The following is a 26,680-nucleotide window of genomic DNA, read 5'->3' as shown; positions in this document are numbered from 1 at the left end:
GCAGTGTTAGTGCTGATTTTTTTTAATCATCCTTCATCCAAAGTTGATTGTCAGAAAGAGTTTCTATGAGAATTAAATATGTAAATTTTAACTTCCTTCTGCTTTTATGCTCATTTTCGTTCTGCGCTGTCTTCCAGAACTAGCTCAAGTTAATTACAGTCACATTCAAGGACTCTGTATGATTAGACCTTTGTAATAAAGGAACTGTATATAAAATTGATGATACAGGTTTTAAAACCCATGCATCTGTACAGTCTTTGTTATGTTTAGATGTCTGGTAGAGGTTTGCCATCGCTTGGTAACTGAAGAGAGCTTAAATATTTAGTATGAATGAATGTTAGGTATTGGCAGGAACAGGAACTTCATCTGTATAAATACATTGTCCTTGGAAAGAGAGTGTAATCAGTGTGAGCTAAGCAGTTGCTTCTAATGTCCATTGGCCAGAAGCGATGACTGTGTCTTGGCCTGAAGAGCTAAAGTTTCAAAGTAGGTGAAGTGGAAATATTTCACACAAGACGGCAGGGAGTATCGGAGAAGTGAGAGAAGGAGCATTGATGGAATAGGAGGATAGATACATGGGTTGAAAAACTGAGAGGAAGGAAAGAAGGAAGCCTTGACACATGAGCCCATCGAAACAAGATAATAGAGATTCTGTAGTTTACACGCGCTTTACATCCCCAGCCCCAGCTCTTCATAGCTTGCCGCATCACTGGAGTGGACACTGAGAATTCTGCAACTATTTTTATTTAAAATATATTTTGTAGGTTGCACTTCCAGCAGATGAAGACTTCACAGGTCTGAAGCCAAGAACTGGAAAAGCTGCAAAAGTAAGTGATAAATTGCATTTATTTTTCTTTCTGCTTATGCTTTAGACAGTAGATGAGGGTAGAGGAAAAAAATGATGTACGTTGTCAGAAAGGCTTGGAAGAGAGTATCTTGAAAAGATGGCCTGTCGCAAGTAAGATTGGTGTTTCTGTGTTTTAAATTTGGCAGTGTAAAATTATGTGGTTGAATGGGGTAGATAGGCTGTTGTGATTTCAATTCTGTTCTACATTGAGCAGTGGCTTCAGTTGTACGCTGTAGTTTCTCTTCCTAAATTAGTAAAAGAGAAAATTCGGTCACTGGGGCAAGATTTTCATTTGATACGACAAAAAGACATAAGCAAAGATCTTAAGTGTGGTATTAGATAATATTATGTAAATTCAAAGTAATTGCAAAATCCTGGACTGAGATCAGTTGAAGTTACACATATTTGCAGGATTTCATTTCTGACTGTAATTTGCACACTAGATCAGTTACAAAATTAATTAGGTGTAAGTAACAGTCTGTGTTAAAAATATGTAATGTTGTTTGCTTTCTTTCTTTTTAGGAATATCCATTTATTCTTGATGCGTTTCAAAGAGAAGCTATTCTTTGTGTAGATAATAACCAGTCTGTGTTAGTGTCGGCTCATACATCAGCTGGTAAAACTGTTTGTGCAGAGTAAGTAATTTTCTGACAGGCTCTAGTAAAAGAATGGTGTGATGTTTGTCATGTCATTTGGTTGAACCATCAGTAGCTGTTGTGTCTCAGTTTCTTCATACAAAGTTTGGACCATCATTGTTAGAATGAATTAACTACTCTTGAATATAAAAACTATCCCTTTCTCTTGTTTAGTGGGTAGTGAAAGGCTTTAAGTAATGTTTAAGCTTACCTTTTATTTTTAAGCAAACTGGTTTTGTTGAGATGATATTGTATAGACTGAAAGGAAAGTTTCTGCAATACAGATTGCGTGGATTTAGAAGAAAATACCTTTGTTTTCTAGCCTATGGCTATAACTAATAAGAAGTTTCTTCTGAGTTTTCTTTGCTTTGTCAGAAGCACTGGTTTGATTTAATTTGCAACTTAGTGTTTATCAGGCAAGAAATGTTTAAAAGATAGCATACATTTTATGTCAGGGTTTGGTCTGACTGAGGACAGTTGCTGACCTGAGGTGGGAAGTGAGATGTACATGTAGATGTATTATATGGGTTCAAATAGTAATATTTTGTCATGAAGCAGTGACAGTTGGATTTTTAGATTAAACTAGATAGGCTTTCCTGTCCATAAATATCAGTCAGCTTGTTGTCAATGATTTGTCTCTCTCCAAAGGTCAGAGATAATTGGGTTAACATTGCACTTAAAAATCTAGGTGTGAAATACTTCATACCATTCTACTGGTGGTCTGAATTGCTTATTTTCTTTAATTTAATTTAATTTTATTTTATTTTCTTAAGAAGAAGATTAGACGAAACTAATATGCTTTAAATGTCTTCCTGACAACTTTAATGCGTACAATGTTTGAATACAGGTATGCAATTGCCCTGGCTTTGAGGGAGAAACAGCGTGTGATATTTACGAGTCCAATTAAAGCTTTGAGTAATCAAAAGTACCGTGAGATGTATGAAGAATTTCAGGATGTTGGTTTGATGACTGGGGATGTCACTATTAATCCTACAGCTTCTTGTCTGGTAATGACAACTGAGGTAAGATCAGGCATTAATTCTTGATCTCTCCGTGTTTTCTTCTATCCTTTTTTGGCTGAGGAGGTCTAATATGAAAATATTCAAGTTACCATAATAAGCCAAATTAAGGCAGAAAATGTTACAAAGCTCATTATGCCTCCCTTTAATGTTTTAATTTTTGGTTATTGGGAAAGTTAGGTAAATCGCTGTAAATGCATGCTTTTGGCCTATCAGCCAGGAGCTTTCATTCTCACGTGGAGAAAGGCAGGACTTAATTGCCTGAATACTCAGGACAACGACTTTTCTTTGGGTAGGTGTGAAGTATTGAAAGCCAGTCAGACTTACTGAATCCAGCAGGGTCAGTATTTTGTTCTAGGGAAACAAAATGAGGAGAGAAAAATCATTGAGTGATAGTTGAGTGGTTCATGCTAGATGTTAGTACTCCAGGAATATACAGCTTTCCACCTTTGGTAACGAAGTACTGTTGGCACAGTTTGGTCATATTTCTGTTGTAGAAATGTGTCCAGCCATGAGTTGGAATTTTCCTCTTTCTGTCTTTACCTCGAAGGAGTAGCGAGTCTTACAGAGAAAACTCTTGGTAGGAAAAGATTGGAGTGGAGAGACAGGATGACTTGATTTCTTACAAAAGATTTCCTCTTAATCACACAGAGCTTATTGATTAGGATGAGTGAAGAAGGCGGCTTGACAGAAGTAGATCTGCAGACCTGTAACAAATATGCTGACACATAGAGGCTGGGAGAAAAATAGTGTTTTTTCTTGCAGGGAAACCAGTTTGTCTCATCTCATGAGATTTGTTAGATTGGAATCAACTTGGAAAGCATCTCACAGCCAGTTTTCAAATGCTTTTAAGTTTTGTGCAAAATAAGATTTCAAATTGCCGTGTAAATGAACCAGAAGTTCTGTCAGTTTCTTACTGACATGTCTGTGACATGTGACTGTTGTTATTTCATGTGATGGATCTAAATTTTTTTTTCCTTTTCTAGATTTTGAGAAGTATGCTCTACAGGGGCTCTGAGGTTATGCGAGAAGTTGCATGGGTTATTTTTGATGAAATCCACTACATGAGAGATTCAGGTATCCTATATGTACAGTTGTTCTTTTCAATAAATCTTTTTTTTTTTTTCCCCAAGAAAAAGTTTTTTTTCTTCTGAAGAATTAAATCTTTGTTCTCTCTCTTGAAATCAGTCATCTAGGTGCATAAATCTTTCAGAATTTGTTTTGTACTGGATGTATATTAGGTAGTTATTTTGTGTCGCAGCCTGCATTTTCACTGTGAAAGCAAAAGCCACTTTGAGGGCATTTGATAATACCCTATTGGTGTGGGGGAGGCTTCGTTTAGTTTTGGTTTTATTTTCTTTTTAAGCATGCTGTTCTTTGGCTTCAGAGCTGAAAAATAGGTTTTAATCACATAAATTTCCTGTGTGACTTTTCCATTTTCAGAACGTGGTGTGGTTTGGGAAGAGACAATTATTCTGCTCCCTGACAATGTTCATTATGTGTTCCTTTCTGCAACTATTCCAAATGCCCGTCAGTTTGCTGAATGGATCTGCCATCTTCACAAACAAGTAAAGTTTCTGATGTGCTATACCTATGCTTGTTGTCTTGTGGCATTATACTGTCTCTTTGGTTGATGAGAACTAAGCCTTTGAGTGTCTTTTTAGTCGTCATCTTACTGCTTATAAATTGTGGTGTAGGTCACTCCTGGCTTGTGTGGCTGTGTTCCTGAACTTTTGCAGCTATACTGGCTGTTGCTGCTACATAGCAGCATTAAAGCTGTTACCTTAGAGATTATTTTCCACTCTTACATAGACACCAGCTTGATTTCGGCAAACATTCTGAACTACGAAACACGATGAATGTGCTATGATTTGCATAGGGCTGATAGACTAGAGCGTATTTGGAGAATTTGTTTGAAGAGCTCTGTGAAAACATCATGTGTAAATCAAAGAGTAAATCATAAATCCATAGGAAATACTATTTATATATGCATGCAGACAAAGTGAGAAAAGAGGAATGTAAGAGATCTGTCCTGTCCCGTAACCATTAGTTTTATTTTGTTCTATTTTTTTAAGAGACGTTTTTGCAGCAAAGAATATGGGAATTAGAATTAGGGAAGTTGATTTGCACAAGAGGTTGCTCCAATTTTAAAAGTACCCCATAGACTGATTCTTATGTTGTTTGTGATGAAAGGAGCATAGTGTAGGGATGTCTGTTTAAGCTTGGCACAAAACCGTGACTTTGTTTTGCAGAACGCTAGACTCTGATTATTTTTTATAGCAGATTTATGTAATATTTAATGTTTGAAAGGAAGCCTTTTGTTTATTTTTTTCTAAACAAGCTTTCTCCGTGCATTAAAACCTTCAATAGTTTTAAAAGTCTACTGTGTGCCTTTTTTAGGTGATGTAAGAAATACTGCAGGCTTTTTTTACAAAATAGAAATTGACAGTTTTTCCTTTGTTTTTAAAAGGTGTTAGGATTTTGAGTCTGTGTAATAATACAGAAGGGAATATTACCTGTCCTTACTTTTTGTGTTCATGAGAAGGAATTTGTGTTCTTCCAAAGGATTCGCAAACTTTCATTTTCTTAAGCAACATCATTAGTACAAAATCCACGTTCAGGAAAGAAAATTTGTTGTCTTAGTTTCTATGAGTCTTACTTTCTGGGTTTTAGGAAGATGTATTTTAGTAGTAATGTATTGGATTTTCCATTAAACAAGTGTTTTTACAATGCAATTAGAAACATTAAGTATTTATGTGTATGGTGTTCTTTCTTTATAGCCTTGCCATGTGATTTACACTGACTATCGACCCACTCCACTGCAACATTATATATTCCCAGCAGGAGGAGATGGACTCCATCTGGTTGTTGATGAAAATGTAAAGAATATTCAGTTTGTTTGAAAGATCTTTTTCCTCACCCATCACTCAACAAGCTTGATCTCTTGCAAAATTTGTATTGGCTGTACGATGGATGTTTGTGTTAAAATCAAGTGCAGATAGGTAACAATGATCTCTGAACTGCTGTGAGATTTTTGGAGACTTATAGAAGAGATTGGTTTTATTATTTAATGTCATGTGGTCAGCTGAGTAATACTTTACTGAGATGTCTTAAGTGCCCTCATCCTTGTTTTCTAAAGTGCATGCTGCTTTCTGTAAATCTTCAAAGTTGTTAACATTTCTTGTACTGTTTCTCACTCAAAACTTAGTAGCATTTAGATTTTATTTTGATTTAGAGGGCAAAATGTTTTTATGTCTTTAGGTGATTTTGAAGTAACGCCTTGTTTAAAATTCATTGTTGGCTTTCACAGCAGTAGCTAATGCCATAGACAGTAATACTGCACTTGAACCTAGGTCTTCATTGGGCGGTGTAGTTTCATGCAGACATTCGTAAATGTCAGTGTTGGTACTGTGTGGTTCGTCAGGTGTAGCGTGGTTGATGGTGTGGATAGAACAACAAGCAATAACTTTAGAGACACCAGGACAGCTCGGAGCTGTGCCACTGACCTAGTAAACTCACTTGCTAGCTTATGCATTGTTTCTGTCCTGCTGCCCATACATATGGGGTAATGGTACTGGCTATGCAAAGTACTTAGTATTTTTAAGTGGGCTATGTAAGAAGTAATTGTTTACAAAGGTTGTGTTTTATATCTAGGGAGATTTCAGAGAAGATAATTTTAATACCGCAATGCAAGTGCTTAGAGATGCAGGAGACTTAGCAAAAGGGGACCAGAAAGGCAGGAAAGGAGGAACGAAAGGTGAGTTTGAGTCTCATTCTAAAGTAACTTTTTGTATAATACAGCAAAGTTGTATGCAAGTTGTGCTTGTGTCTCAATTATTCTGTAAGATACTTTTTTGCTAAAATTACATTTAAATTAATGTAATCTCTCTGCAGGTCCTTCAAATGTTTTTAAGATTGTGAAAATGATCATGGAAAGGAATTTCCAACCTGTGATTATTTTCAGCTTCAGTAAGAAAGACTGCGAAGCCTATGCACTTCAGATGACTAAGTTAGATTTCAATACAGGTACAGAGAAATAAAATACAGTTTTATTCACAGTTTTGATGTGAAATGTTACTCTGGTTACCTATTTCTATTTCCTTTGGGATTTTTTGTGTAAAAACGAATGAAAAATACGTATTGCTTTTTCATGTACTGTGCTGGTACATCAGGCTGTTTTCAGTAGGAAACTGTTGGTGGACAAAGAGTACTTAGTCATCACAATGTAGAATTGTTCCTCTGTTTTAAACTTTATTTCTTTCTCCAAAATCCTGTTCACTGTAAGAATAGCACAAGAGTTCCTGGAAAGGTCTGTCTATAATGGGAGGAGACTGATTATAACAAATGTATTTCCCAAAATGTTGATGTTATGTCTGTTAGAAAAATGAGTGTTGTCTCAAAGTCAAAACAACTTTATAACAAACCACTATACTGTTCTTTCTCAACTGGGCAATCCAGTTTTCTTTCCTTCTTTCCTCACCCTTTTTCTCAAAGGAAAACCCAAAAGGTAAACAAAGAAGATTATTGCATTTTGGATTAAGACCAAGCTTGGAAAATAGGTTTAAGTTCATTGCTTCTTGGAAATGTTGAGAGTTGTAACAAATACAAGGAATTTGTTGTAAATCAGCTATTGTTTCATGTTTGTGAGCTGTTTAGGGTTCTTACTTGCTCCAGTATTTGCACATTTTTGTTCAGTGTTGCAAAATAGTGCAGCCATTTCTGTCAGAAAATGTAAAGATCTGCATAAGTGCAGAGATGCGTTTTGGTATGTTTTCTTCAGTCATACTTTTGAATATTTTTTCTTGATATTTGTACTACTTAAGTAGAAAGGTTGTAAACTTTGAGAGTTAACAGGGAGGAGGAAGAGCCTCTGCCCATACAGACAGTGGCTAGTAGGTAGAAAAGAAATGGGGAGGTTTATGGAATAGACAGAAACTACATAAAACTGAGAAATCCCAAGCTTGGAAATAGCTGAAGTTTGAATTATTCTGCCTGGTTTGTTCTGTTTTGCTTTTCGCTGAGCATCTACTTCTGGTTAGTGTTAGGCTCCTTCAGGCTTGCATTCAAGCCTTGATCATCTGACCCGATGCGGGTGGTTTTGTGGAGCCTTCACAGTCTTCCGTGCTATTTTTATTGTAAACTTTTGTAAGTATTAGAATGTAGTAACAGTTTATTTACATAGCCTTCTAGATTTTGTAATAACTTACAAATTACCTTCTTAGATGAAGAAAAAAAGATGGTTGAAGAAGTGTTCAATAATGCGATTGATTGTCTGTCAGATGAAGACAAAAAGCTTCCTCAGGTAAGTGGTGGCTGCTGCTCTTCTGTTTTCTGCATCTGTTGAGGCTGTGGGTCTTTTGTAGTGGGTACAGAAATCATAAACTGGACATTCTCATCCATCTCCCTGTGTTTTAATATCTTTTGCATTGCTCCTTGGCATTGTGAAATGGGATTCAATGATTAGGATTCCTCCCAGTTGTGATTCCAGCAAATGACATATGCAAAAATTATATAGTAATATTTATAAACATTATAAAGAGATATATCTGGGTTAAAACTGTCTGGAAATAGTTCAAATGAGCGTGCAGTATGCATTTCAGATATTGACTCCTGAGCCTTCAAAAAGTTGAATTAATGCATCTGCATTCTAATTTATTGTATAATGACTAAGCATAGTGACTTTCTTTACAGTGGAAAAATGCAAGCTTCTAAACGGACAGAACATTACAGGTTTCAGTCCTTTTATAACAAATACTAAAACTATAATTTTTTTCTGCCCCCTTCTTTCCTTTGTTTATTTGTATCTATCATTCTTAATGTAGTGATCTTTATTGTGAGCATGGCAATTTCTCCTTAAAAAAACCCCACATCTAATTTTTGACTGTGCCTGCTTGCTTCAGATTCCATGTACCTGTTTTGTTTGTGAACTTGAGAAAAACGGAAAATAGGAATCCAATATGTAAGGTGTTATGTGCTGGTTTTTGGTAAGCAGAGGACAGTGGCATCGTATCCAAGTAATCTGTTTTGGTCTCTGTGGACAATAACATCTCAGAAGTGTGTTCTGAGAATTAGTTTTGGGGTGATAACCAAGTGTTAATAGATTGTTAACCAAGTGTTAATAGATTGTTAGTGAGAATTTTTGATTTCGAAGAAAAAAATGACAAAGCTAGGTTTATGTAGTTATGTGTTTGAAGTATAGTGTTTGCAGAATTCAGGAGACAAATGCAGTCATTTACAGCCTGAATTTCCTTGTACGGGTCCCATAGGTGCTAACTTCACTGTTTTACAGCACATTCCAATAAGTGAAATCACTGCAACTAAAACGGAAACAAAATATCTCATGCATACCAGGATCACTATCTCCAAAAACAATTTTAAATTAAGCTTTTTTTTTTTAATAGAGTCAAATTTAAATACTAAGTGTGTGTGTAAATTGGGGCATAGCTTCACAGCTGGCCTGACCTAGATTAAGACTAGTCTGCTGAAAAGACTGGCCTCTGGCTTTACTTGTCATATCATTCCTAGTTCTAAGTGGAAAATAGTATTGAAGGGGTACTTACTATATTTAAAACCAGGAAACAGTGAATTATGTGAACACTAAGGGCAACGATGAGGTTTTCCATACAGGTCCTATTTTTTAGTAAACAAACATTAAAATTTGTTTACTAATCTTTATACATTTCTTCCCAGGTTGAGCATGTACTTCCTCTTCTGAAGCGAGGAATTGGTATCCATCATGGCGGTCTGCTTCCTATCTTAAAAGAAACTATAGAAATTCTTTTCTCTGAGGGCCTCATAAAGGTACATATTTTGTGTCCATATTTAGATTTTTATCTGTTGCGAATACACAGTCAGTAATCTTGAAAAACCAAGAAATATGTCTGAGCTCAGAATGTCCACATGTATTATAGTGGAGATCTGCTCCTTGGCTGAAAAAGGTGAAAGACTCATGCCAAACTGAAAAATGCTTTGTGTTTTGAATGTGATTCTGTGCAGGAAGCATAAGGCTTAGTACGTACCAAAAACTTGTTTTGATCATTGCGTGGACCAGTAAGTAGGCAATTTTGAAAAAGAGCTACACACATATGAAGGAGCTGATAGACGAAGCGTTCTTCCTCCAACTCCAGGAGGCTTTGCGCTCGCAGGCTCTCGTCCTACTGGGGGACTTCAACCACCCTGACATCTGCTGGAAAAGCAACACGGCAAGCTGTAGGCAATCCAGCAGGTTCCTAGAATGCATTGAAGACAACTTCTTAAGCCAGGTAATAAGCACCCCTACCCGAGGGGATGCGATACTAGACCTGGTGGTCACCAGTGTGAGTGAGCTCGTTGGGGATGTCAGTATCGGAGGCAGCCTGGGCCGCAGTAACCACGCGCTGGTGGAACTAACGCTACTGAGGGAAACGGGAATAACGAAGAGCATAGTCAGGACCCTAAATTTCAGGAGGGCAAATTTCCAGCTCTTCAAGAAGATAGTCAGAAGGACTCCCTGGGAAACGGTCCTCAGGGACAGGGGAACAGAACAGAGCTGGCCGGTCTTTAAGGATGTATTCCTGAGAGCGCAAGAGCTCTCGATCCCCAAGTGTAAGAAGTCGGGCAGAGAAGGGAAGAGACCGGCATGGCTGAGGCAAGAGATGCTGGTCAGACTAAGGAAGAAGAGGGAACTGCACAGGCAGTGGAAGCAGGGACTGGCGTCCTGGGAAGAGTATAGGGAAGCTGCCCGGTTGTGTAGGGATGGGGTTAGGAAGGCCAAGGCACAACTGGAGCTGAACTTGGCAAGGGATGTGAAAAATAACAAGAAGGGCTTCTACAGGTATGTCAGCCGGAAAAAGATGGTCAAAGCGTACCGCTGCTCATGAGCGAGACCGGCAAACTGGTAACAGCAGATGAGGAGAAAGCTGAGGTACTCAACAACTTTTTTGCCTCAGTCTTCACTGGCAACCTCTCTCCTCACCCCTCCCGAGTGGATGGATGGCATGAAGGAGACCAGGAGGGTAAAATCCCTCCAGCTGTAAGTGAAGACCAGGTTCGGGACCTCCTGAGGAGCCTAAACGTACAGAAGTCCATGGGACCTGATGAGATGCATCCCAGAGTCCTGAGGGAACTGGCTGATGTAGTTGCCAAGCCACTCTCCATGATATTTGAAAAGTCATGGCAGTCAGGGGAAGTCCCCAGTGACTGGAAAAAGGGAAACATTGTGCCCCTTTTCAAAAAGGGTAGAAAGGAAGACCCTGGGAACTACCGACCTGTCAGCCTCACCTCTGTGCCAGGGAAGGTCATGGAACAGATCCTCCTAGAAGATACGCTAAGGCACATGGAGGCCAGGGAGGTGATTTGAGACAGCCAGCATGGCTTCACCAAGGGCAAGTCCTGCCTGACCAACCTAGTGGCTTTCTATGATGGTGTAACAACAAGCGTGGACAAGAGAAAACCAATGGACGTCATCTGTCTGGATTTTTGTAAAGCCTTTGACACGGTCCGCTACAACATCCTTCTCTCCAAATTGGAGATCCATGGATTTGATGAATGGACCGTTAGGTGGATAAGGAATTGGTTGGATGGTCGCAGCCAAAGGGTAGTGGTCAACGGCTCAATGTCCGGATGGAGACCAGTGACGAGTGGAGTCTCTCAGGGGTCTGTACTAGGACTGGTGCTGTTCAATATATTTATCAATGACATGGACAGCGACATTGAGTGTACCCTCAGCAAGTTTGCAGATGACACCAAGCTGAGTGGTACGGTTGATACACCAGAAGGACGGGATGCCATCCAGAGGGACCTGGACAAGCTGGAGAGGTGGGCCTGTGTGAACCTCATGAGGTTCAACAAGGCCAAGTGCAAGGTCCTACACCTGGGTTGGGGTAATCCCCGCTATCAATACAGGCTGGGGGGATGAAAGGATCGAGAGCAGCTCTGCTGAGAGGGACTTGGGGGTACTGATGAACGAAAGGCTGGACATGAGTCGGCAATGTGCGCTGGCAGCCCAGAGGGCCAACCGTGTCCTGGGCTGCATCAAGAGAGCGTGGCCAGCAGGTCGAGAGAGGTGATTCTGCCCCTCTACTCTGCTCTGGTGAGACCTCACCTGGAGTCCTGCGTTCAGCTCTGAAGCCCTTAGCACAAGAAGGACATGGAACTGTTGGAGCGGGTCCAAAGGAGGGCTACAAAAATGATCCGAGGGCTGGAGCACCTCTTCTGTGAGGACAGGCTGAGAGAGTTGGGCTTGTTCAGCCTGGAGAAGAGAAGGCTCCGGGGAGACCTGATTGCAACCTTTCAGTACTTAAAGGGAGCCTATAGGAAAGATGGGGACAATCTTTTTAGTAGAGACAGCAGTGACAGTACGAGGGGTAATGGTTTTAAACTAAAACAGGGTAGGTTTAGGCTAGATATAAGGAAGAAATTCTTTACAATGAGGGTGGCGAAACACTGGAACGGGTTGCCCAGAGAGGTAGTGGAGGCCCCATCCCTGGAAACATTCAAGACCAGGTTGGACAGGGCTCTGAGCAACCTGATCTAGTTAGCGGTGTCCCTGCTTGCTGCAGGGGGGTTGGACTAGATGACCTCTAGGTGTCCCTTCCGACCCAAAACTTTCTATGATTCTATGAAGTGCCAGGCTCCATTCTGTGAATCTGCATACTAGGTTGTACAAACGTGCACAGCACCTCTGGAAGCCTGTAGCTGTTCCAGTGCTGCAGTTTAATATATGTAACCGGTTGCAAGTCCCTTCCCTTGAGAAATGAAAATACATAAAATCATGGAATCATTAAGGTTGGAAAAGGCCTCCAAGATCATCAAGTCCAACCGTCAACACAACACCAGCATGCCTACTAAACCATGTCGCAAAGTGCCATGTTTACATGTTTTTTTAACACCTCCAGGGATGGTGAGATCCACCACTTCCCTGGGCAGCCCGTTCCAATGCTTTACAGCTCTTTCAGTAAAGAGAATTTTCCTAATATCCAATCTAAACCTCCCCTGGTGCAACTTGAGGCCATTTCCTCTCATCCTATCGCTAGTTACTTGGGAGAAGAGACCAATAGCCGCCTCACTACAACTGTCTGTCAGGTACTTGTAGCAAGTGAGAAGGTCTCCAGTGAGTCTCCTTTTCTCCAGGCTAAACAACCCCAGTTCCCTCAAGTGCTCCTCAGAAGACTGGTTCTCTGGACCCTTCATCAGCTTCATTATCCTTCTCTGGATGCACTGCAGCACCTCAATGTCCCTCTTGTAGTGAGGGGCCCAAAACTGAACATAGTATTCGAGGTGTGATCTCACCAGTGCTTAGTACAGGGGGACAACCACTTCCCTACTCCCACTGGCCACACCATTCCTGATACAAGCCACGATGCCGTTGGCCTTGTTGGCCACCTGGGCACACTGCTGGCTCATGTTCAGCCGGCTGTTGACCACCACCCCCTGGTCCTTTTCAGCCAGGCAGCTTTCCAGCCACTCTTCCCAAAGTCTGTGGTGTTGAATGGGGTGGTTGTGACCCAAGTGCAGGACCCGGCACTTGGTCTTGTTGAACCTCATACAACTGCCCTCAGCCCATCCATCCAGTCTGCCCAGATCCCTCTGTAAAGCCTTCCTATCCTCAAGCAGATCAACACTCCCGCCCAACTTGGTGTCATCTGCAAAGTTACTGAGGGTGCCCTTGGTCCCCTCATCCAGATCCCTGATGAAGTGAGCCCTGGGGAACACCACTTGTGACCTGTTGCCAACTGGATTGAGCTGCATTCATGACAACGGTTTGGGCCCAGCCATCTGGCCATCGAAGAATACGCCTATCTAGGCCATGAGATGCCAGCAGCTCTAGAAGAATGCTGTGGGAGACAGTACCAAAGGCTTTACTAAAGTAAATGCCTCCATCTTTATGTGAAAAAAACATTTTTTGAAGCTGGTTTGTGTTGTTTTTTTCTCTCTACACAGAGAAGTTTGTGGTCTTTAATACGGTCCCTTAAATGTCTTATGTTAGTGCACAATTACAGCTGTAGTTTTAAGTGTTCCAGATTTTATTCAAAAGTATTTAAACTTACAAGGTCTAAATTTGACATTTTCTTCAACTGTTTTATGATATATTTTGCTCCTATAAATGGCTGTAGACATTTACCAGGCTGTTTGTTGGTTGCCCTAAGGGACGTAAATTCAGAAAAATGTAAGGTTTTTTTGGGTAGCTAACTGCTGTTTTCTTCTTGTGAATTTTGAGTGTGGAAGTTAACTGTTATTTTTCAGTAATATATTTTGCACCCCCATGTGTTTTCGTTTGGAGTCTTTCACATGGTCCCATCTAACTAGTTTTTCTGTTTTCCTGGAGAAAGTAAGAGAAGAGGGAAAGAATATTTTTGGTCCCGTTTTTAGATATTGAGCGTGCCTATGTTCCTATGTTGACTGTTCCTAAGTAGTAAAATTTGGAGAGGTTTTGTGTAGCAATCTCTGGCTATTTGCACGTTTTCTTAAGAGCCTTTGTTTTTGCTTGCTTAACTTTAGTCTGTTTATTTAGGCGTTATTTGCAACAGAGACTTTTGCTATGGGAATTAATATGCCAGCCAGGACTGTGCTATTTACGAGCGCCAGCAAATTTGATGGAAAAGATTTCCGATGGGTAAGTGAAAACCAGTTAAATGTAGTAGAAAATATTTTTTTCTTTCAAAAATCTTTCTTTGTTCACAGATCCATTTGTAATTAGTATACAAATTCCTGAAGACAGGATTCCTCAGATTATGCGTGACATTATTTATTTTAATAGAAACAGCAAAAGGGAATCAAAACACAGGTTAGCGGTGGACACTGGATTAGACTAAGACTTCTGCACAACTTGTCCAAAACTGTGAGACCTAAGTATCCTCTTCTGTGTCAGAGGAATGTGGAGGATAAGTGGGCTGAGTATCATATCATAATGATAATGGAATTTAAGTTTTGACAGAACCAAGAAAAGAGTTCATTTACCTCAGGAGAGTATTGATTGTTTGGTTATAGCAGGGTATTTTAGCTAGCTCACAGAAAGACAGAAATGTGTGGAGGGAGGGACAGGTTCTTAAACACTGGAAAACAAATAATTTAAAAGTTTGAAACATTAAAACCAGGTATGTGATTCACATGTAAATAATAATAAGGGTGTACAAGTCATCACAACTAAGCTTTATAAAAAGTGCTGTGATTCATCTTTCACAGATGGGAAGATTGCAGTAAACAGGTAAGTGCATTATGGCATACACATATCTTCAGTCTTAGTTTAGACTGTTCAGCTTCACGATTCATTGAGTCTGATTGCATGTCCTTACGATATATGCGAGAATTAGCTACATTTAAAGCATCAGATATGTGGAACTCCTGCTTTTAAAATTATTTAGCACAGTTTCCTTAAGTAGTTTTTGAGATCTGACGTAAAGTACTTGGACCATATTGGAACCAGTTTAATATATTCATCAATGATACTGAAAGCGAGATCGAGTGCACCTTCAGCAAGCTTGCAGAAGACACCAAGCTGAGTAGTGCGGTTGACATGCCTGAGAGATGGGATGCCATCCAGAAGGACCTTGACAAGGTTGAGAAGTTGGCCCACGTGAATCTCATGGGGTTCAACAAGGCCACGTGTGAGGCCTTGCACATGCGCTGGGGCAGCCCCTGGTATCAATACTAGCTGGAGGAGAAAGGGATGGAGAGCAGCCTTGCTGAGAAGGTCTTGAGGGTACTGGTGAATGTAAAGCTGGACATGGGCTGACAGTGTGCACTTACAGTGCAAAAAGCCAACCATATCCTGGGCTGCACCACAAGCAGCATGGCCAGCAGGTTAAGGGAGGGGATTCTGCCCCTCTGCTCCACTCTGGTGAGAGCCCACCTGGAGTCCTGCGTCCAGCTCTGAAGCCCTCAGCACAGGAACGACATGGAGCTGTTGGAGCCGGGCCAGAGGAGGCCACAAAGATGATTGGAGGGCTGAAACACCTCTCCTAGGAGGAAAGGCTGAGAGAGTTGGGGCTGTTGAGCCTGGAGAAGAGAAGGCTCCGGGGAGACCTTATTGCAGCCTTCCAGTACTTAAAGGGGGCTTATAGGAGAGATGGGGACAGGCTTTTTATGTGGGGCCTGTAGTGATAGGACAAGGGGTAATGGTTTTAAACTAAAAGAGGGTGGATTTAGACTAAATGTAAGGAAGAAATTTTTTACAGTGAGGGTTGTGAACCACTGGCACAGGTTTCCCAGAGAGGTTGTAGATGCCCCATCCCTGGAAACATTCCAGGTCAGGTTGGATGGGGCTTTGAGCAACCTGGTCTAGTTGAAGATGTTGGACTAGATTTTTGAAGGTCCCTTTCAACCCAAACTCTTCTATGATTCTATGACAGTGAAACTTCAGAAGTTTTTGTGAATGCAAGTGCCACAGATGACAAAACACACCTGGTTTGTAACTTTCTGAGACATAGGGAACCAGTTATAGCTGGCATGTCCCAGTTCTTTGTAACCTCTCCAGTTTCACAGTTAGTAGGCGTAGAAATAATGCTCTTGCTAGTTATCAGCATTTTAATGTTATATTTGAATGAAGTGATACGTTATTTGAAGATGGTGGAGATTCGTTACCAGTATGTTGAAGTTGTCTTATATTTTAGTAATCTTCAGCATGCCCAGCAACCTTGCATCACATAAGACATTAGTAAAATGCTTTTTATGCTTATTAAAATGATGCACTGTGTTATGGGAATCACCGTAGCTATGGGAGCATTAGTCAACTTACTCTGCTGACATTCATAGGCATGAGTTTATATCTTCGTGCTTAGTGATCAGTCATGAATAATTGAATTAAATCTGTGAAAATTTTGTATCTTAGATAACTCCTGTCTGCTAGTTTTTATACATCATGGTCATCTACTGTATAATTGTAAATAGCACTTTTTATGTTCTTGCTGTTTTTATAATAGTTGTTAATTTTTTTTCTTTTTCTCATTTTATCCTAGATATCCTCAGGTGAATACATTCAAATGTCAGGTCGTGCAGGACGCCGAGGTATGGATGACAGAGGAATAGTAATTCTTATGGTGGATGAAAAAATGAGTCCAACAATTGGCAAGCAGCTTTTGAAGGTAGGAGAGAAGTTAACTTTTTTTTATCCTCCCCACTATGGTTATTCTGGTTTGAATAACATAACAAGTAAAATTATATCCCTAGAACTAAAAGTATGTAGATCATGCAGGTAGAAGATAATGACTCCTAGAAGACTGGGCTTTCACTGAATTCTTGTTAAAGCGGGAGTTTCCATTGTGAAACAGAAGATTAGTATCATACTTCTCTGTGTAGAAGGGATCTCAGGCAGGAGCGGTAGAATTGTATCCTGTGTTCTAGTGATATCACTACTACTGTGGTATTCTGTTCCATTTCGTGCTGATCACAGTCAGTTCAAGGATATTGCTGAACTGGAAAAGATCTGCTGACCTTTCACAAGAATTATGAAGGGCTTAGTTCTGCAGTGAAATAAAGCTTTGTTAACGTACTTCTCAGTGTAGTAGACAAACTGGATAAAGTAATGTGAAAAATCACATACATGTGATAAATAAGAAGAGTGAGATGGCTGTCAGTGAGCTACACTTAACTGGGGAGAAATTGATAGTGCTTTTAGGAAACTTTGAGGTTTGGAATTCAAGAGGTTGAAAGAAACATTGTTGTGGCTGACATGGGCGTTAGATTATAGGGCTTCCCTAAAGTGTAATGGAAGTCGTTGCAGATCATTACAATAATACCCTGTTGCTTTATAATATGAACGTGAAACACTGCACTCATTACACTTCTGTTTAAATTCCATGGCAAAAATCACCGTGATAAAGCATAATACACTGTTGTGTGTGTTGCCTGTCTTAGGCTGCTCAGGTTAACTGTGCACACATGTTAAAACTGAAAACTTGGGGAGTTACTCTCCATGCTATTCAGGAGCTTGTAGCCTTGGTACACAGAGCAGGTCATTTGCGTTAAAATGGTACTTGCAGTATTATTAGAGTTTCCATAAATTGTGGGAATCATCTTAAGTCAGAATCAGGGTATGTTAATAAAAAGCGTGTATTTATTACCAGAAAAACCCAGATGCCAGTATTGCTCTGTTTTATTCAGACAAATGAAGAACAAGGGGGAAAAAATATGTACATGGCTACTCCAAGTTATGCAGATGCGGATTTTTTGTTGTGTATCTTGTTCTGTCAGTGCTACCTGTTAATTCATAATAAATAGTGTACATTGGATCACTGTTATACACAGGTAGTGTTTGCCTTCTTAAAGTCAGAATTTTCATGAATGCTACATTATGGCTAACTAACCAGAAATTAGTAAAATAAGAAATTTGAAAAATATTTGAACTCATTCATGTTCAGTAGCATTAGATTTTGAATTTATTCTTGGTCTTGATGCAAATTCTGTTTTCTCAGTGGGGTGGAGATATGTTTATTTGTTTACATGCACTCTTAACACATGTACATCTTTGAGATATATAAAGACTAAGTATTTTAACTGGGTTTTTATAGGTTTTTAAGACTATTTTAAAAAATAAATGTAATTTTGTGGCATAGTTATTTAAATAAAGGCTTTATACCTTTGTACTTCCACAGCTGAAAAATTAAACGGCAGGAGATACAAAACGACAGGAAAAAAACCTGCTCCTTATAAATGGCATTAGTTTTGTATACTTGTGATCTGCAATTTAATAAGAATATCTCCCAAAAGTTGCTTTATATGAAATAACTGTGAATAGCTAAAGAAAATTTGATATTTCAGTTATTTATCTTCAGACTTTGAGAGATTACTCTATATGCTCAGCCATTCAGAAGTTTGTAAATTCAGTAGAGAACTACAGAACTCAATCTACGTGAATTAAGAAGAAAAAAGGAAATAGTAGATCACTTACATTTTTTATACCATCTTTTTTTGACTAGATTTTAAGGAAATAATAAAGAATATTTCCTTTACTGAAACTATAAGCCCTTTGATTCTTTTCTTTCTTTTGAATTATAAGGAAACAAAAGGTAAAAATAGTGGCAATTCTATCTATATTATCTGTTGGTTCTTCTCCAATGTTCTAAATAAATTCATAGATTTCATTAATTTTTCTCACTACTTCACTTGTGAGCAAGGACTGTATTTAAGATTTTGAAACAGGTCAGTAGGGGCTATAATGAAGGTAGTAGTGCTTCTGTAGCTGCTGTAACTATTCAGCCAATTGCTGAAAAGTCAATAAAAGTAATCTTTTATGAGATGAGCAGTACGACATAAAAAAATACTGATTTTCCTTTTTAAATACAAAACACTTAGAGGAAATTTCATGTTTAAACTAGCCAAGAATGTATACAGACCAACATTTCTTCAGTATTCACATTTTTTATTCGTTGTTAAATGTGTCTGTTTTTATTTACTGACTGACAGTGTTTGTCTCTTGTAAGATCACAATCATGTCTTGCAGCAGTATTTTGCTGCCACATCAAGTATTGTGGCTTTGCTCCTGAATAAGCTAAAGATTTATAGGGAAAACTTCAGAAGTAAATTAGCCATATTGAGAATGATAGGACATTTATGTAGGACATTTTTCTTGTATCTCTTCAACCCTAAAGCATGTCTGATCCAAACCACTTCCTGAATACTAGAATAGGAATAATGTTATCAGCTGCATAACAGTGCAACCAGTGAAGTGAGAGCTTTGAGTGTATTCCAGTACCAGCAGTATTGCCGCGGCTGTGCTGTTTGGCTGTAGCACTGATCATTGCGACATTGTGTATAGTACTTCAGACTTAAATTCAATGTTCAGATCTTAGATGGAGTTCCTAAGAAGGATATTTGTAAATATTTCTTAAACTCAGTAACCTACATTTGTCTTTTGCAGTGTAACTAGATTTTTGTTTATCCTTAGCATTTATTTGACCACTGAATATTTAGTAAACTGGTGACTTGTTCAAATCTATAAAACTAAACACTTACAATACTGTTGGATAGCTTTCTGAAGACAGTAAATCCTAGTTTTACATTTGGATAGTACTAAAATATTTGTTGGTAATTTTTCTTTTTTGTTTCCTTAATTAGAATCTTTAGCTACACTGTGTTAGTTTCAGTAGGAAGTGGTAAGCTTCTGCTTGACGCTAGATGGCCTTTGAAACCAGAGCAGCATCTCTCTAGTTGGAATTTGGCCATGTTACAAGCATGTATTCCTGCAAAGACTATGAAGTTACTGATCAGTGGTAATCTGTAATGTCTCTACAAGAGAACATCTTAAGCTATTTACGTTATAGAAACGAACAATTTTATAATGAAAGAAAATGTGCTAATGTAAGTAGGTTTTCGAGCCTTGAATTTGAGTGTATCAATTGTTTGCATCTACTTATTCCTTCACAGAAGAAGTTAGATGGACTGAAAAATTGAAAGAAAACATTCATCTAGCCAGATAAAATATACAGTATTATGCTTTCCTTGTCATTTGTGTATGGAACATATAGTGCCCTGATGCCAAGCGGTAAGAGATGTTCCACTGGCTACATCTTGCTCCTTGGCAGGGCCTTCGTTTGTAGGGTTGGCAGTATTGTGCTTATTTGGCCTGTATGCTACTATTAGAAATCCATCTGGTCTTGTATTTTATTTTGACTCTTGGGTCTTTTTATTGTACTAGGCAAATGAACAGGATAGCAATTCAGGCAAGTTTAATACTTTTCTCTTTGACTTGGTGCCCGTTTGCACAGCTCTCTCATATGACCACTGTGCAGTTGGAAAAGTGTTTTAATTTTGAAAGGGCAAATCATCATTCCCTTATGATTGAGGCAGCATCATTAGATATTTTGCGGTTTAATCATCTGCTGTGTATCACATATAGCTGTCCCTTTCATATTCCCAAGTACAGAGAAAATTCTGTTTAGCCTGAAAAGCAGTGTTTACATAAAAATTATGCTGATTGGGAATAAATGTAAGATGGGAAATAGTGAGAAGGTGATGAGAAGTCTCAGATGCTAGACGAGGAAGTTTCTGGAACAGGAGCTATCTGATAAAAGTGCTGGAAGTTAGTACTTTTGCATACGCATAGCTGCCTAGTCTGCAACAGGAATTAACGATAAGCCTTGGGCACCAGTGTAATTTGGTGTGGATTTCTAACATAGAAATTGTAACAAGCAACTAAAACTCTTGCCCGCATTATAAGAAATGCTATAGTTATAAGATACTATAAAAAACCATGATAAATCAGAATTCAGGAAAAACAATGGTTAATGTGTGGGAAGGAAATACTGTTTTATGCAGAAGCAGTTAATTTAATCTTTGACTGTGAGGTTGCTTGTTCCTTATTTGACTTGTCTGTTATTGACTGATAGGCCATGGGTCTGCTCCTGTATTGGTCTTTCTGTGTTTCAAAATAAATACAGGTGTGTATGCTCTTGAATTGGGTTGAAAAATAGTAAAACTTTAAAAATTACCTACTATAGAACTATAGATTCTGTTGTTTGAGTGATTGGGGTTTTGGGTGCTTTTTTGTTGTTGTTCTTGTTTAGGTAAATTTAAGACAGTCCAAAACTGTTGCTCGTCTATGTTACATATGGTTTTGTTCAAATGGTCCCCTTTGACTAATACACAGAAAACTGTCAAGGGAGGGGATTCTGCCACTCTGCTCTGCTCTGGTGAGAGCCCACCTGTAGTCCTGCATCCAGCTCTGGAGCCCGCAGCACAGGACAGACATGGTGCTGTGGAGTGGGTCCAGAGAAGGGCCACAAAAACGACCAGAGGGCTGAAACACCTCTCCTAGGAGGAAAGGCTGAGAGAGTTGGGGCTGCTCAGCATGGAAGAGGCTGCGGGGAGACCTTACTGCAGCCTTCCAGTACTTAAAGGGGGCCTATAGGAAAGATGGGGACAGGCTGTTTAATAGCATTTGTAGTGACAGAAGAAGGGGTAATGGCTTTAAACTAAAAGAAGGTAGATTTAGACTAAATGCAAGGAAGAAATTTTTTACAGTAAGGGTTGTGAACCACTAGCACAGGTTTCCCAGAGAGGTGGTAGATGCCCCATCCCTGGAAACATTCCAGGTCAGGCTGGACAGGGCTCTGGGCAACCTGACCTAGTTGAAGATGTCTCTGCTTATTGCAGGGGAGTTGGACTAGATGGCTTTTAAAGGTCCCTTCCAACCCAACCCGTTCTATGATTCTATGAAAACCTTTCCAGTGAACAAGAATTTTTTTCAGGTGGTAAAAATCTGTTACATTGAGTTCTCATTTTGCTCTTACAAACTGTACTGAAGTTTTATTGCATGATCAGGCAAGAAGCACAGGAGTAGAGCGTCAGCAGAGGTCCTTTTTGCAAATGAAATGCTTAGCACTGTCTGAAGTAAAGAAGCAATGGTTGTTAGCTATGCATGGCTGCCACAGAAGGCAAGCACAGGGAGCTGCTGACAATACCTATCAAGAGGCTTAAGGTATAGTCAGATGCAGGCTAGAACATAGCAGTTGTTTAGCGCAGTGTTGGCAAAACTACAGCACAAGCTTCTCTGGCAAGATGATACTGTGATACGATGTCTATGAATAATGTTTTCTTGTGCAAAATGCCGTGGCATGTGTTGAAATTGGTATGGAATTATATGGCTTACTGCTTCGCTTTTATGATAAAGACTCCGCAGAATCTTTAGTACTGCTTGTTGTCCACCCCTTTTAAAACTGTACTGTCTGCAGATTTTCCATTTACTTCTCCTGAAATGCTTTAAAGATGTTTCTAGAGAAGCAAACTGGTATTGCAGTCCATTTCCCATAGGTTGTGGGTGAGTAGTAAGTAACAGCTTTCCATGTAATCTTGTTGTTTGGGACCATGCGCAAGACAGCATGTGAAGCCACCTAGTGAGACTGTCTTCCATCAGCATTCAGTCCCTCTGCACACATCAGCTTAACAGGACAGCTTGACTGTACTGTTATATACTTTGGGGTGATTTAAGGCTTACTCACATGGGGAAAAAAAAAGCGCCCTCAGGATCTGAGAGATTTACCAAAATCTGGTTTGAGAGAGAAATAGGCTTCAGCTGGGGATTTGCACTAACACTTGTTGGAAAAGCCATTGCAAAATCTAAGAAACAGATTGTCACTGGTGGTTTGAGGACAGTATAATGTTGTTTCTAATCTCAATGAAATAAACATTTTTGATACTTCACCAAATTTAGATTAAAATTTTTATGCGAAATTTTTATTTTTGTTGTAAACTGCCAAACGTTTCTTGTTCTTACGAAGCTTGCGCTGCAGAGATTTTCCAGGCTTCAATTCAGGAAGGTACTTCTAACCTTAATTTAAGACCTGCTTAAAGTCAACAAGATTTTAGTGTGAAATCATGGACAGAATTCAGATGTTTTAAGGGAAACAGATACTCAGATGTCATGATGAGCAGGGTCACAGTTTGTAGATAATTATGCAAGCCAGTAGATAGAACTTCTTCCTGACATTTGCAGTCAAAATGTGGGAAGATGACATGTAAAATGGTTGGTCACTCTTGAACATCCAACTTAGAAGGAGCAAATGTATTATATAAATATATAAATGTATTATATAAATATAGTTACACTGTTGCCAGGCCAACTCAGATCCAAAAGAATCATTACACAGTGTGATGTTAACACATGCCAAATTACCTTTCCCCCCACTGTCCATTTGTGTTCTGTGCAGAGGAATCCATGTAGCAATGCACTATGATGCTGGTTTCAGAAGGGCCAATTTTTTGAGTTTGTAAGCTAATTTAAAGTATATTTGTATTGTATAAAATATTGGTAGTTTTAAATATTTGCTTGAGAGTTTTAAATATTGCTTTGTTAAATTGGGACACCTCAGTACAAGTGTACAGGGTTTTTTTGTATATTTTTCTGTGTTTGATTCAGAAAGAATACAAAAGGCTTAGGGAAAGAACAGAAATTGGAGTTACCAGCCTGAAGTAAAACTAAGGATAGTTACAATGGTAGGAGCTACTGTTATTACAGTAAATGACTGAGAAGTTCAGTCATTCAGGACTTACTGCAGATGGTGGTCGTTGCATGCGAGAGAAATCAAGGTACATTTTTTTCCTTTTAAGTCTCTCATTACAACTGGAGCATTTATGGAACCCAAGCCTGAGGTATTTTCATGGGCAAAGCCTGCTAAAGCAGTCTTTTGCCACCCGCAGTGGCTTCTGTTTGTGTTGGTGCAACTGTTTTGAGGGCAAAGCAGTGAGCCAGATTGGTAATAATCTGTGTTTAAAATAGCTGCTTACCATTGTGAGTTAAAAATAACCCTGCAGAAGGGATTTTTATTGGTTTTGCAGTCATGCTAACGTAGCTCAGGATAATCCTGTTATCAGTTAAGTACTCAGTCTTGTTTGATATTTCAGAAAGAGATTGATTATTCATGTGGTAACTGTATCATTGATAGGTGGGAAAAAAGTGTGTTGTTAATATTTCACTGAAGGTATTTCTGTGTCATACAGTTGTATCAAGCAGTCACTTGCGTTTTTATTTAATGAGGTTTTTAATAGAACTTTGTCCTGGCAACTGTTGCAGACATTTAAGTGTAATTATTTCCCCCTTATGAGGAAGAAAGTGAGAGACCTTTTAAATATCATCCATGTGTGCTATTCTTTGCTCTTTTTATAACGTGGTTCCTTGTTTCCTTTTTGGAAACTTACTCATTCAGCTTCTTTCTGGAAACACTGATAAGCAAATGAAACTGTCAGTGGACCAAATGGCGCAAAATATGTCCTGTGGTGTATTTGATTTGAGTCATTATGAAAGATACTTCTATTGTTGCTTTGCAAGTTGGCCTTTTTCATCTTAGCTCATGATGTCCCTGTGAGTTAGTGTCAGACAGTGTTTGCCATCTTACGTTCCCTGTGAAAGCTTTGTACACGTTTTCCATGAGACACTGGAGAGCAAGAAAGTTATGTGCAAATTTTGTTCCTCTCTCTGCATGGGAATTGTTTTGAAAATGTGAATATTTTTCTCCAACTATAAGAGAGAACAGAGAGAGTAACCCTTACCAAATGGACATCTTGCTCAAGACTGCGTGCCATAATGCAGCAATGACAGCTCTCACATCTATGGCTAGACAAGGCTTCCAAGTCTTAATAGTAATTAAAAAAAAAAGTGGAAAAAACCTGTGAATATCAGTTACAGACACTAACCTTCCTCCTCCCCAGTCTTTATATCGTTCTAGTTTATGTGGGCAAGAAACGACAGGACTAGTAAATGCTGAATGCCTTGTTGAATGTGTTGATTGTGTTAAGAAGAGATTCTACTGTGAAATGGTTGACAGTTAAACAGGGCAAAGTGTATAGCGGCTGTAATTTTCAGGTAGTTCTTGACTAAATTATTTCTGTAGTGATTTGTTTATGGTCATGTTCTTGTTTTTTAACATTATCAGCTTAAACGAATCATTCTTTTGCAACCCAAATTGTGACAACTTGAAAGGGTGCAGTTAGTAAGTTGGGTTAAAATTTCTCAAGAAGTGAAGTGGTTGCAAACACACAAAGTAGGTTATTAATTTCTGAGAACTTTAATTGACATATCCAGTCTGTTCATGTGTATCCAGGCAGTTCTCATCCAGAGGGATAAAAAAGCTTGCAAAATTGTTCTGTTTTTTCAAAAATATTCAGAAGTAAATCTGTCGCTACTGTCTGTTGAAGGTTTGGGACAGGGGGACTGCCCTCTGTTGAAGGGGTGAGGAGGAAGATTACTTGGAGAAAGGAGCCTGGAGAACTGGAATGGTAGTTCAACAACAACAATGAAGTTGTGGGCACAGTGTATGTTTGAAAGTGACTTCTCGATGCCTGTTCAAGGCAGTCTTTCTCATTGACTTTTGTTGCAGCTCTGACCAGTTAGGCTTTTGCCCAGTCTTCTGCATGAGTGGTTGGTGGTTCTTCGTTTCTCTCATATGGAACTTTTTTTCTTGAGACAAGGGAGAGGCTTCCTCAGAGACTGAGAAAACTTGAGGCAGGTGACTGCGCACCCTAGCTTGTCGAAGAGAAGGTCGATGAATTGTGATGGGAGGATATATGGTAGACGGTGAGCTAAATGTCATGCACATGCTTCACAATATTTTTAAGAAAGTATAAAAGAAAAGTAGTCAATCTGGGAGCTGGTGGCACAGGATTTGAGGAGAGAAAGGGATTGCAAGAGGAGCAAACAGTCGTGGGGAAAATGTAAGTTAAACAGTTTTATCTCTTGCTATATATTAGCAGCAAGCAAAATCCAGGATAGTTTAACACTTTATACTGTGTAGGCTTTCTGAGAGCAAGTTAGGAAAGGAAGGCCCACCTTTTCCATTTTCCTGTCAGTAATGTACCCCATCTTCCATTCCTTTCTCTCCACCATACGTATCTGACAGCTGTCTTTAGGTAACCATTAATTGCCTCTTCAGTAATGATGCCAATCTTTATAATTTGCAGAAACAGCTGGCATGGTGTCTACTCACATTTTGTGTGTACTCAGTATAGAAGAACAGCTGTATTTTACTCAAAGATTTCCTAATGAAGCTGCAAAATCCACATGTTGCTACTAGATAAACGAAGCAAGGGCATCCAGGTGATTGTTGCCTGTTACATGTGAGTCTGTTGATAGCCCAGGGTAGTCAGTAGAGACTAATGTATGCTGCAGAACTCACTGGCTGTGCTGAAGGGATGATACAGTAAAGCTACTATAGTTATATTTAATTTGGAGAAGTAACAGTTCCAGTTTTCAGAAAAAATAACCTTCTCAGAACTTTTAATTTCGAATGTAGTACTGCCTTGAGAACAATACTGAGAAAATGGGAATTCCTGGAACTTGGAGAAAGATGTGTTTATGAGATGGAGAAACAGGAACAATCCACAATTTTTGCCAAAACAGGATTTTAACTCCTTTGTCTTAATAGAATGATCTTATTTTTAAATTGTAAAATGCCAATCGTGTTTAATGTAAAAATTGCCACATCAGCAACTGGCTCAAATGCTGCCTTTCAAATAAGTCTGCTTTATACAGTCTTTGAAATAGCTGGGTCTTTTAGTTTGTTTTTAAATCACTCCTCCTTTACAATTGAACTGTGCTGATTTTAAAAAAGCCTTTAAAGTGAATCTGCAGAATTGTTTGGTCTTTCTTGGCACATTCTATGCATGTATTTTAGTTGTATAATGTTCATTGTTTTCTCACTTTATCATAGCATTAAAGTGAGAGTGTGACACTTACAATTTTATTCTTTCAAATAGTTGATAATCTTGCAAGC

The 26,680-nt window shown here is 39.1% G+C and overlaps 1 protein-coding gene across 2 annotated transcripts in view; it reads left to right on the top strand.

The window, feature by feature from the left end:
• MTREX (Mtr4 exosome RNA helicase) overlaps nt 1-26,680 on the top strand; it is a 52,078-nt gene that overhangs the window by 3,580 nt on the left and 21,818 nt on the right. For both annotated transcript variants that reach the window (XM_075447345.1, XM_075447344.1), the window contains exons 4-15: nt 765-827; nt 1,370-1,482; nt 2,330-2,504; nt 3,488-3,578; nt 3,945-4,069; nt 5,282-5,380; nt 6,156-6,258; nt 6,396-6,527; nt 7,724-7,803; nt 9,192-9,302; nt 13,993-14,094; nt 16,436-16,561. In XM_075447345.1, the coding sequence (XP_075303460.1) occupies nt 765-827; nt 1,370-1,482; nt 2,330-2,504; nt 3,488-3,578; nt 3,945-4,069; nt 5,282-5,380; nt 6,156-6,258; nt 6,396-6,527; nt 7,724-7,803; nt 9,192-9,302; nt 13,993-14,094; nt 16,436-16,561 (1,320 nt within the window). The remainder of the gene's footprint in view (nt 1-764; nt 828-1,369; nt 1,483-2,329; nt 2,505-3,487; nt 3,579-3,944; nt 4,070-5,281; nt 5,381-6,155; nt 6,259-6,395; nt 6,528-7,723; nt 7,804-9,191; nt 9,303-13,992; nt 14,095-16,435; nt 16,562-26,680) is intronic.

The sequence above is a fragment of the Opisthocomus hoazin genome, chromosome Z (assembly GCF_030867145.1).
Source record: "Opisthocomus hoazin isolate bOpiHoa1 chromosome Z, bOpiHoa1.hap1, whole genome shotgun sequence".
NCBI classification, from domain to species: Eukaryota; Metazoa; Chordata; class Aves; order Opisthocomiformes; family Opisthocomidae; genus Opisthocomus; species Opisthocomus hoazin.
The sequence above is the reverse complement of the archived record's forward strand: the minus strand, read 5'-3'. Positions and strand labels throughout refer to the sequence as shown.